This window comes from Eublepharis macularius, chromosome 13 (genome assembly GCF_028583425.1).
Source record: "Eublepharis macularius isolate TG4126 chromosome 13, MPM_Emac_v1.0, whole genome shotgun sequence".
NCBI classification, from domain to species: Eukaryota; Metazoa; Chordata; class Lepidosauria; order Squamata; family Eublepharidae; genus Eublepharis; species Eublepharis macularius.
The window spans coordinates 49295913-49308316 of record NC_072802.1 but is presented as its reverse complement, the minus strand read 5'-3'; the positions used below and the strand labels follow the sequence as shown (position 1 = coordinate 49308316).

Below are 12404 nucleotides of genomic sequence, written 5' to 3'. Positions count from 1 at the left end.
CCTCTCATGATCTGCCTGGGTTCACAGAATCAGCACTGCTGTCAGATGGCCATCTAGCCTCTGCTTGAAAACCGCCAAAGAAGGAGAGCCCACCACCTCCCGAGGAAGCCACTGAGGGACGGCTCTAACTGTCAGGGAGTTCTTCCTAATGTTTAGCCTAATGTTACTCTTTTAATGAGGAGTTGTCTGCAACAAATCCTGCTATCTCTGTAGTTCTTCCGGTTCAGACAGCCGCTACAGGAAGCAGAGGCTAAAGATTTTGGAGATTCTATAGCAAAAGTTGCAAGTAAGAGTCTGGTTCTTTGAACAAGACTCTTTGAACAAGACTTTCTTGAACTAAGAAAATGAAGACTCCTGCCCTGAACTTGCATTGCAGGACCGTGAACAACAAAACAGGATCCCACTGACTAAGAACTGGGCTTCCTTCCTGTGACTCAGAGACACTGTCAACATCCAAAATTTTTCTATCTATGGCAAAATGCCTGGCAGACTTAAGTTGCAAACCACAGGAGGAATTCCTTTTCTTTGATAAGCCATCGCCCACCTGCAGTCTGTTGGTCAGGATGATATTGGGATACATGGCCCCCACGTCCAGATGGTAGATTAGAGGACACTCGATCCTGTTGGGAACGTCCTTCAGGGAATTCAGCTTGACTTTGATTTCGTCACAAACCTGCAACAAGAGGAAATGGTGTAAAGGTAGATCAAAGTAGTCTGGCATGAACAAGGAACCTCGCCAGGCCCTTCTTAAACAGCTTGTGTTGCCCTTTGAACGCACTAACTCAAGGCTTATATTGCAGTGGACAGACATAACTGTGGGCCAAGAATGTGAGTAGCAAAAAAGAAGATGTTCTGTGGGGGATAAAGTGACAAACTAGACCAGGTTCAAATTCTCATTTGCCATCAAACTAACTGGGTGACCTTGGATCAATCATATCTTTTCAACCTGACTTATCTGAAAGGGTTTTAATGAGGATAAAATGTAAGAGGGAAAAAGTGTGTATGCTGCTCTGAGCTCCTCTGGGGAACAGCAGGATAGGAATGAAATCAAAGGAGGTAACAAATGGGCCAAGATGGAAGAACACCAGGAGAAGCATCCACAGAAGCAGGAGTATGTCTCTAGGGACGATTGTATGGTGAGAGCCGGGAGGACCGGACACGACTCTAAACCCAGTACAAACTCAGGCTTAGGAAGTTTGACGTTCCTGGGCTGCTAAGGACAGCTAGGTCAAAGGCTGGAGATAAACAACAGTCTTGAAAAAGGAGAAAGTGATTGTTGTTCATAGTCTACAGTAATCCCAATAGGACAAAAAAGAAATGGTCTTTTATGCTATGGGAAGAAAACACTCTCTCAATCCACTTTCACCACTATCTGGCTCCAAAGCACCAGACCTCTTCAAACAACACTGAACTATACCACCCCCCCCAATAAAGTGGTGAGGAACTATAACAGAGGTTAAAGATACCAGGAACTGATAGGAAAAGCATGCTGCACAATGGTTGCAGGGAGATGATGTATATGCCAAGAACCAACCACTTACTGTCTCCTATCCCAGGCCAGGCAATGCTACTCTACCCACATATAACAAGATTAAAGTTACCTCCTGAAAGTTGGTAACCTGATCCAGGGCGATGCCTTCCTCTTCCTCAATGGCATGACGCATTGTCTTTTCTATGCGTTGCAGCAGGAAGTCAAAGGCAGCAGGATTCTAGAAAACACAGGAGCACATAGTTAAGCATTATGTCTGTGTCCAGAATTGTCAATGCAATACAGACCTGTGCTGGAAACACCCCACAACATGAGCAAGCAGAACTAATTTGCTGCCCTAAAGAGATCAATCCTTCCAGTAGACTTGAAGCAGTCTAGGCTAACAGATGAAAGAATAAATGTAGCCTGAAAAGTAGCAGCAATGCATACTCTCTCTCTCTCTCTGGCGAAAGAGAGGCAGGATCATCTCCCCCAGGATCTGGACATTCAGACAAATGCTGAGCTTTCCTTAGCCCTGAACCTTGTACCAGTGGTCAGAAGGGCTCTATTCTTGATTCAGCGCCAAGGTTAAGTTACAGCCAGTGAGATGGATCCAAACTAAATTTTCCAATGACAGAATGGAATTTTCCTAGCTACCCCTTCCCGTTGCACCCTACACACCTCCATGGAATGCTGCTCCTGGGGGACAGGGGACCCAGAGGAATAACATGAAGGGGGCCTGCAGTGAAAAGGGGAAATTGATTGAAATTGCCAATTTAACCTGGATCCAACCCAGCATGTTGGCATATGTGTCATGTGAATAAACACTAAGCAAAAAAGGAGTTGATGGCTTTTCTCTTAGATGACTATAAACAGGATTAGTCAAATTCATGGTGGATAGGTCTATGAACATCTATTGGCCATGTGAATTAAGTTACAGAATCTTCATGGACAAAGGAGCATACTTCTAATTACTAGATATGGGGGCGGGGGTGGCTCCTGAGGACAGCTTGGTCCATTTTGCTCTGCCTTTGAACAGTCCAGGGGTATATGGCTAGCCACCGTTGTAGACCAAGTGCTAGGTTAGCCCGATACAGTAAAAGTGATTCTTGTGCTCTTTCCAATCCAGTCACTCACTTTCCTCTAGATGGCTTCATTGGCTGCGAGCCATAGGACAAGATAGACTGTGTCAAATGGGGGGCATTTTATCATAAGCCCCCACATTAAAGCAGGTGTGTCTGCTAACTAAGCAGAGAGACTTGATTCCCCACCTGAGATAGTAACTTCAAAATTAATGATTACACAGTATTTGCAGAACAAATAGATCTAACAGCCAAGATGAAAGAGATATCACTTCAAAAATTAAATTACATGGATACCAAAATACAAGACTCTTTTAACTTAGCTTATAGGGATAACTTTGGGCAAGTAGTTGGTAATAATAAGGCTATGACCTTGCAGTGATTTCAAGTCACTGTAACAAAACAGAGTGATATACTGGCAATCATTTAGAATAGTAAACATCTTAGTTATTGTCTGTACCCTGTACAAATATAGATTTGTTTAATATGGAGATACTGCTGACAAAATAGATCAGCAAGAATTCCCTATCAGTTACTAAAACATAAGTTCCAGCTGCAATAAATCATAGCTCAGCAAATCTTTGTAAGTAATTGGGTAAACCTCTGTATAAATGTGAGGGTAAGCTTAACCTGCAACTTAAATTATATAATAAAAATATATTGAAATCTGGTATCATCAGATCTGATTAGCCACCTCAAGGGCAGGGCAAAGCTCGTACCATTTTAAAGCGGCAGGGAATGTCACTGCGGAAGACCCCAGATTCCAGCGCCTCCACATGGCCTCCAACGTATGTCTCCGAGTCCAGCACATGCCCATCATTGGTGAGCTTGTTGAACTCCTGTTCTTGCTTGTTGGGGAAGATGATGTTGGCATGATAGGCTTGGACCATGAGCAGTGCTTCACACAGTGTCCCAGAACCCTTTCGCAGCACCTGAAGGAGGAGAAGGAAACATGAGATTGACCTGAAATCTCTTTACTTTCTGGCATTCAGTGAGACAGGAGACTCTTCCCAGCCCTTTCAAGGAAGCAGGATTTCCAGAAGCTTCTGGAATCTCTTTTAGAGTCATTTTTTTCAGTTTCAGAGGATTCCACAGAAAAGGGGTAAACTAAACTATGCCAATATGAAACATCCATTAGCTGTGAGCCATGAACTCACAACATGGCAGGAGATCCCGTTAATTGGGACATAAATATTTTAAATTTTAAAAATAAAAATCCAGCAGGTGGGACAGTCAGTACCGTGGTGGCCAAAAAATGCCATTATGCAAAAGAGAATCAACAAATTAGAAACCACAGTCAGGTCACCACACATGATTATCATGCACATGCTTGCATGTACATGCAACTTTATGTGCAATTTATTATGGCACTATTTCATGCAGAAGAGTGATTCCTGCATGGAAATGGTCGTGGATGAGGCATTCTAAATTCAATGAGGCATCAGGAAAGGATGTTGGCATAAACTGCAGATTTCACACAGAGGAGTTTTCAGGTAATAAGGTTTCAGCAAAGGCATCTCCTAGTCTGGCCAGGGGAGGGGGTCCTCCTTTATTGCAAATTCAGCAGGATGGTGTAATTGGCCTTACCAGAACAAGACTGAGGCTCCGTTATACTTACCTCATCAGGCTCCATTGGGATGATGGTGCACAACGCGAAGATGAAAGGGTGAACGTACTTCATGTACATGTAATAGGTAGCGACAGCATCAGACACTGAGTAGGTGGCCAGAGTCTGGAGAAGAAATTGAATGAAATCTGGTGATCGACACAATACTAGAAACTCCTGTACCCTGCCCTGAATATGTGGTGGCAGGCATGACCTGGAGGTGGTGGCAGGCATGACCAGGAGCACTTTGTTTTTTCTGCCCCAAAGATCACATATTGGTTCTGCACAAACAACATGTCGAGACATCCTGTTTATCTGCAGCACTGACCACAAACAGGGGATCTTTGTCTATATGCTGCTACATATCAGTCAATGGATTTTTTTGCAGCAAGGGAAGTTTTCTGTGCCAAATGCTGATTCAACAGTTAAAAACATAAGCTGAATTCAACAATGGCCAACCTTTCGAACATATGTAACACTAGCACGTTTCCAAATAAGATCTAGTGCACCAGTTTGGTGCATGTTACAGTATACACATAGCTGTCCTGTGCCTTGGTGTGCCTCTTGCCTCTAGTTCACTGACCCAAGGATCAGGTAACAGCATAATATTCGAGGGGCAAGCAAGAATGTAGATCTCAGCATGCCGCAACTAGACCCATATTCCTTCATGCTCCTGCCCAAATACTTGTAGCAGGTTGGCCACCCGCTGCTGGCTCAACCCATTCTGCTGCATAAGGCCACTCTGCCCACTTTGTTTTAACTCTGAGCAACTAATCCTCCTTGCTTCAGCCACCCAACATGATGGCTGAACTCTTATGAAAGTTCTGGAAGCCCTGGGGAGCACGAGTGGCTTCCTGCTCTGCAAAGGCCTGGGGATCAATGAATATATAGCAAGAGAGACGGAAACAGAGAAAACACCCTGGCCATCTGAAACGGATTTCTAGGCCAGATAGTGTAATGGAACGGCTAACAGAGCAGGCTGTGACGTGGCAAAATCCCCAGTTCAAATTTCACCTCTGCCATACACTCACTAGGTGGTTTCTGGCAGGCCATTCTTGACTAGACACTTCCTGACTATTCTGCAGTATAGAAATAACACTGGTTTATCTTACAGCAGTGTTTGTTGAAAGAATTGCAGTAAGATAATGTATGCAAAACACTATGGACACTGAAAATGCTACTTAAATGTTAAGTATTATTCAGTTTTAGCAGAAGCTACTCAAACAACTTGCTGGCTTTAACAAAGAATAAAACAAAGTCTATCAAGATTTTGCAAGATTACACTGTGTGTGTGTGTGTGTGTGTGTGTGTGTGTGTGTGTGTGTGTGTGTGTGTGTGTGTGTGTGTGTGTGAGAGAGAGAGAGAGAGAGAGAGAGAGAGAGAGAGAGAGAGAGAGAGAGAGAGAGAGAGAGAGAGAGAGAGAGAGAGAGAGAGAGATAGCTATACAGTTCCACTATTTTTATCTACCCAGCTTGCTTACATAAAGATTGCATTCTGTTTAGGATCAAGAGAGGGTCTTGGAAATTATTTCAGCCCCCAACCTCAGTATGAATTGGAGGGTTAGTTATGCACTCATGGTCAACACATAGAGGGTGTGAAAGCACCTGAGGTTCTTCAGTAGCCATCCTGCACATCTCTTCAGGATCCAACTCCACGGGGTCATAGCCCAGCTTTGCTTTGGCTGCTGCTTTCAAGTTGTGACTTCCTACTGGGAGGTAACTGTCTCTCTTGACCCACCTACACACAGAAGCCACAGCAGCAAAAGGTGGGTTTAGATAGAGCCAAAGGGGGCAGAATGGTCCATTTACAAGAAGTGCTAAACAAGGGGGAATGGGATGAAGCCAAATCAAGTTTGGAGCCTTCATGGATTGTATTTCCACACTAACTCTGCCAAGGAGCCCATGAAAACTTGCTAGCGTAAAAGATTCTGGAGTGCAAGGTGAGTTTTGGCCAGGCCCAACAAGCCTCAACAACTGAAAAAATGCCTTAGAACATACCCAGCTTTCTGATATATATTTGTGCTGCAAGGGAAAATTGGTAGCACTAGGCCATCTGTCTTCCAGGGATGCTCCTCCACCGTTAGCAGTCTTCTGACTAAGGACACACTGATAAGTTCCCAAGGAATCCCAAGATTCCCCCAGTTTGAAAAGCATTGGGCTAGGAGAACATCCAGATACTAACCAGCCCACTGAAGAATAAAACTCAGTCCAAAGACGGAATAATGAGGTGCCAAGAGCAGAAAGTATTTTCCCTGAAGAAAAACATTTTTAGCAGATTTTTGCCACAAAGAACAGGTATTTTTCACAAGCCCTCTTCAGCAGATGAAGAGTGCAATCCTAATTAGTTACACCCTTCTAAGATCACTGACTTCAATGGACTTAGAAGGGAGTAACTCAGTTTAGGATTGCACTGTAAGTCCCAAACGGAGAGGATGCAATAAAGGAGAGACCACTTAGTACCTGAGACAATCCATGTGGATGCATTGAGAAGCTTTGTATTCCCCCTGGCTATCCTTTTGGAATCCGATTTCCTGCTTCATGTTCATTCCATGAACCGCTGCTCTGGCTTCCACAAAGGGCCTGAAGGTAATGGATAATTTCAGCTTCTTGCCAAAACAATTATCATACTAACCAGGAAGTTACATCTCACTGTTTTGCGTTGCCACAAGAATTCTAATGCTATACCTGATAACGAAGTGTCAATATTGTCTGGTTTATAGAATGAAGTTTTTGATTCTGTATATGGAGCAGCCTTGGGCATACTCATCACACTTGTTTTCTGAGGTACGTCTGATCCAAACGCAATAGCCAAATTCAGCATCACTGAGACAGATACTGTAACATTAATTTTAACAGACTAAAGCGGTGTTTTGTAAACTGCCCATTTTGAGGAGTTCTTTACCCCATTCACTCCTCTAACCAGGAACCATCACACATCCATTACACGGGATTCTATTTTAGGTTGCCACTCAGTTCATGTGGGACACTAGCTAGGCCTGTTGAGCATTCCTGCTTGAATTAAAAAGTGTGACTTTGAACACACCCGAAAACCTCCTGCCACTGCACAAAGCAGGGTGAGCAAGTGATTTTTCCAGGAGGTGTACTGAGCATTATTAACCTTTACATTGAGGGACCCCCCTTCAGTTATATTTCAGAGTTCTTCAGAAGGTTTTGAAAACAAGGGTTAAAGCAAAACGAAACATTAACTTTAAATTCTTCCAAGGCTGAATGCTTACAAGGGTCAAAACCTGACTCCAACCAGTTCTCACCAGTCAAAGAAGTCTCCGTTGTACGTCACCATGATGGTGGGCTTGGTCTCCTGAACATGTTCAAACCAACGTTGGATAAGATGGGCCTGATTTTGAAAAGAAGAGCAAACACACACATTTAGAGCTCACCATTGTGTGTGAATGACAGGGTTGCTTATTCTACGTCTCTCATGCTTGGAAACATTCCTGCCAGGGAAGCTGTGTCCAATGTGTACCTTTACCACTACAGCTCTGCAGGTAACCAAGGCCACCCATGACACAGTCATGATTCTAACGTAACCCCCCTCCCCCCATTTCATTGGGCTGAGGCTCAAAGAAAACGAAAAGGATTGGAGCTAACCAAGCCCTGCAGGCTTCCCAAAGAAACCTACTTACCTCATCTGGTTCATTAAAAACACAGAAGGGACCCTCATACTCTGGTTTGGGAGTAAACTCAAAGTCTTCAATGTCCTCTGAAACAATCTCCCTGTTTGTGATCAGGTAACCCTGGGGGAGGAAAAACAAAATAAAACAAAAACAAAAGGAAACTGGATTGACCTGCTGATGTGAGACATTCTTGAAAGCAATTTGCTGACCCAGCCAACCCAAAGGTGAACCCCCGTTTGCGCTCCCTTCCAGTAGGGCTGCAGGGACCTGAAGAAACCAATTCCTTTGGTTGAGGTACCATTCTTAACATCAGCTACAAGTTAAAATATGAATGGATGTTTCATTATACAAGCCAAATGAATTCTAGCAATATTAAATGGGAATAAAAGCAATGGAGGAGAGAAGAATGAAGTAAGCTATTTTGGGTCCCTATTGAGGAGAAAGATGGGGCATAAACAGAGTAAAAATAAGCAAGTTACATTCATATATTACAGTATTTTAAGGCACAGATTCATTATAGGCAACAATTAGAACTTTGGAGCTTATACACGGAAATACGCACATACCCCCTCCTACAAACAGGAACTGCTGCCGATACAATAGAAGGAGCAACTAGAGATAAGTCTGTGCAAATTATGGAGTCCTAACAAGCATATCCTAGATAAAGTCGTTTTACATTTCTGTCCACCTACAAAAGCATGGATCGAAACAGGAAGGTAAAGGCATCTTAGTTTGCTTATTTCCCTCTTCCCTCTCTACCCCTTTTCTCTTCCATATTACTGCATGACCAAGACTGTAGCAATTGTTTTAAATCGTAAACCATCTTGAATGTGCAACCCACATGCAGTATGTTGAGTGGTAGCAAGGAAGGTTGGGTTCAATTACGAGTATTAACTTGAGGCACACGTCATCAGTCTGAAGGAGTGTTTATTATTTCTTGCCCAGCAGACAAACAAGAAATATGAAACATGTTACATTTAATTCTTTCCACTTAAAATGCATATAACAGATTTATTTATTTGAAAGATTTTGTACAAAACAGTAACTTAAAAAGTAATATTTTTCTACCCATCTGGGGAATCTCCTGAGTACACAGAGACCTTCTGTCTTCCTTGGGGGTGGCCCACTGTGCTGCTTTCAATACCCAGACAGGGGCCAGCTGCTTCACTATTAGATACAGCATTCGTAAATAATGCGTTGTACGGGAATGTTCCACCGCCATTCCACAAATAGCAGGGTAATTAGAGGACTGCAGTGAACCAAATAAACAGACCTGTAAATATATTTACGGTGAAATCCTAAGCAGAGTTACTCCTATCTAAGCCCATTGAAATCAATGGGCTTATAGTGGAGTAACTCTGCTTAGGACTGTTAGAAGAAGGGACTGGCGATGTCTCTTGCTCAGGCCTTCAGGACTGCCAGCAGAGAAAAAAAAAAGGAAGGCAACAACCATAGAGTCAATTAGATAGACAGGTTGCTATCAGTCTCTTTCCTGCCAGGGAAACTTCCTTCCTTCCCTTCTCTCTTCCTCCCTGAATGTACCAGGAGAGGCAGCATGGTGTTTCCTCCTAAGAGAGATGGCCTACTTATAATCCAATACCATCCTAGCTAGTTAGATCAGTTACTAGTTCTTTCTCTCCACTAAACTTATGTAAATATACTACTTTAGATAAATAGTTATTGGTTCTCTAACTTGGATGAGAGCTTTCTGCGTGCGATTTGTTTAGTTACCCTACCTTAACTAAAACCCAATAAGGATTTCGCTGTTAGATCAGTAAATAAGTCCACATACCTGGCCATCAATCATGTAGGAGATCATCATGATCTGGTCCGTTTCTGCATCAGGAAACTTTAAAGGGAGTTTAGTGGTCTCAATGTCGAAAGCTAGAACAACAGGATCCTGGGGGGAATCAAAATGTGCACATCAAGATCAGTGGCAGGAGGATGGAAACAGCCCTCACTACAAGTGGCTTCAGGGGCCCTTGCCTGGGTGCCGCCCAATATAAGATGGGTGGCAGATGCGGAAAAGTCTTTTCAGTGGTGCTGCCCGTTTACAGAATATCCTCACCAGGCACATTTGTGAAGCACCACCATTTCCAGCATTCAGGCTCCAGATTAGATCCTTCTGTTCAACAAGGTTTTTGCTGGTTGAATGTGGCATCCGTTGTTTTATCCATTTACCAGTTGCTGGTAAATTAGTTATTTGTGTTGGTATTTATTTTATTCTCACAGGCAGGACTATTTATTACAAGAGATCTCATAACTAAGAGACAGTGTGTATGCTTTATTCTTTCCCAGTAATTTTGAAGTATTATTTTAATGTTTGATGACTTGTTTTAGCCCATGAAGACTTAAGTGAGGGAACAAAATAAAATAAAAACAAATACTCACTGGCCGTTCTACCAGGTCATCTCGGCGGGTGATTTCAGGAGGAAAGCTACTTCCCCGATAGCGAACGTTATACCAGTGAGCCTGCCAAAGGAGGAGAGAACTAGGGAAGTTGCAGAGAAATGGATTTTGCTAATGCCCCCCCCCCAATTTTAGTAATTACGTGCAAAGGATTGTGAATCTTGACTGGCACATGACAAGTACGAGATAAGAGAGACACGAAGCAAAAGAGAGGATTCTCAGTCAGATTAACCTCTACAAAGAAAAAGGAGGAAATGGGTTGGGTCTCTCTGAACAAACTGTAATCCAAAAGGCAGGATTAGGGAAAAGTAAATTTGGGAGTCAGGATTCTCTAAAGGAAGGAAGTGTGAGAAGAGTTGCTTTGTTAACATGTGGGAAAGAGAAAGGCATGTTTTTTTCAAGTAATCATGGTAGTTACTCCCACAGGCAGGACTATTACAAGAGATCCCATAACCAAGAGACAGCGTGTATGCTTTGCATGCACAAGGTCTCCAGTTCCTAACACCTGAAAGGCAGTTACGTGCCCAGCTTTTTTCCAAGGGAGATTTAGAAATGCAATCTTATGATGCTGGTAGAACATTTCACATCTGGTAGCTGCTTCTCAATAACATCGCGTCACCAGCAACCAAGGATGGGAAGCAGATTTCGCCCAGTTTTTACTCACCACGTGAATTTTCAGATCGATGGACAGACGGATATGATACGGGACATCATACTCCCGCATGTCCACAATATTGTCCATCTGGTCTGTTGTCTTCTTTGAAGGCCTCTCCTCTTCATTGGCCAGGTTGCTCCCAGTCAGAGCACTGCAAGAAGTAGCTAGCTCAGCTTACAAATGCATTTAGAAACGTTCCTGGAGGCCAATTTACAAGTTTTTGCAGTAGTGTCAGAACCACTTTTTGTAGCTTCTTTCTATGCTGTTCCAGTAATTCCTCCTACTTAAATGAAACCCCCCAGAGAATCTAGATGTAAGAAACATATGAAGAAAGCCTATGAGAGGCTTCTTTTCTACCAGGACTAGATTTGGGTGGGAAGGAAGCGATATAATTGGGCCCCATTTGTGTGGTTCTTGTATCCCAACTGTACCAGTACATCATGAGAAGCTACCACATGAAAACGGCTCTTAGGCTAGCATGGTAACCCATCAACTAAGTCCTAAGACTTTAAGGCTCAAGAGAAAGAACACTGGATTCACTATGAAAGTTCCCTTTGCTCAGGAGAAGATGAGAGTGGGGTCAGGACAAAAGCTGCGATGTTCCTCTGCCCAGCAGAAGCAGCACCTGCAACTCACAGAGGATGGGAGCAGTCATCCATCATAAGAATTATAGCATAATAGCGGGAGTATTGCCTCCTAACAGGAGAGACTGGGAAAACTAGCAAGCATTATCAACGTATCAACTGATTGCATCGAGAGAAAAAAGGCTGACAATATCTGCAAATACTAGAGTAGAGAAAGATAAGGGAAATCTTCCCCAACGTTCCTACCTTATTTCTGACAAACTCAAAACTTGAGGAGGAAGCAGCAATGCAAAGATTAACAACATCCGATTTATATATCGCTCTTCAGGACAACTTAACACCCACTCAGAGTGGTTTACACAAAGTGTGTTATTATTATCCTCATGACAATCACCCTGTGAGATGGCTGGGATTGAGAAAGCACTGAGAAGCTGTGACTGACCCCAGGTCACCCAGCTGGCTGCAAATGGAGGAGTGGAGAATCAAACCGCTCTTAACCACTACACCAAACTGGATTAACCCCCTCAAGTTCAGACAATAGAACACTGTCTGGCATACTGAAGACTTAGCTCAACTCAAGTCAGACAGAACTCTGCCAGGATCTAGGACCAGACCTTAAGCTACTCTACCTGGCTAGCATGGTGGTGTAGGTATCTGTCGCCAGGTCCTGTTCCCTGTTCTTCTTCACAGCAGGTGAGATCTCCCTGCGTACTTTTATTAGATCGTCCACTGTATTGAAGGAGAGCTTGATGTAGTTTCGCTTCAGGCCAACCAGATGATTTGGCTACAAGAGAAAGAGGTTGCTAAGTATGAAGACAAATTCACTGAATGGAGGAAAGACTGATGCGATACAATGATGAACCGGAAGCAAGCTGGATAGTAAGCGAAAAGGCAAAGTCAAAATTGCAGCATAAAGGAGCAGAGGCCTCGGATCCATTATCTGAAGAACCCCAGATTCTTTATATG

The 12404-nt window shown here is 43.3% G+C and overlaps 1 protein-coding gene across 1 annotated transcript in view; it reads right to left on the bottom strand.

Annotated features, from left to right (window-relative positions):
- POLE (DNA polymerase epsilon, catalytic subunit) overlaps positions 1-12404 on the bottom strand; it is a 53533-nt gene that overhangs the window by 36608 nt on the left and 4521 nt on the right. Inside the window, exons 6-17 of the mRNA XM_054996785.1 lie at positions 12068-12222; positions 10864-11005; positions 10182-10262; positions 9583-9690; positions 7800-7910; positions 7425-7510; positions 6616-6735; positions 5761-5893; positions 4169-4282; positions 3270-3482; positions 1602-1709; positions 545-673 (exon numbers count right to left, since the gene is read on the bottom strand). Coding sequence (XP_054852760.1) covers positions 545-673; positions 1602-1709; positions 3270-3482; positions 4169-4282; positions 5761-5893; positions 6616-6735; positions 7425-7510; positions 7800-7910; positions 9583-9690; positions 10182-10262; positions 10864-11005; positions 12068-12222 — 1500 coding nt within the window. The remainder of the gene's footprint in view (positions 1-544; positions 674-1601; positions 1710-3269; positions 3483-4168; positions 4283-5760; positions 5894-6615; positions 6736-7424; positions 7511-7799; positions 7911-9582; positions 9691-10181; positions 10263-10863; positions 11006-12067; positions 12223-12404) is intronic.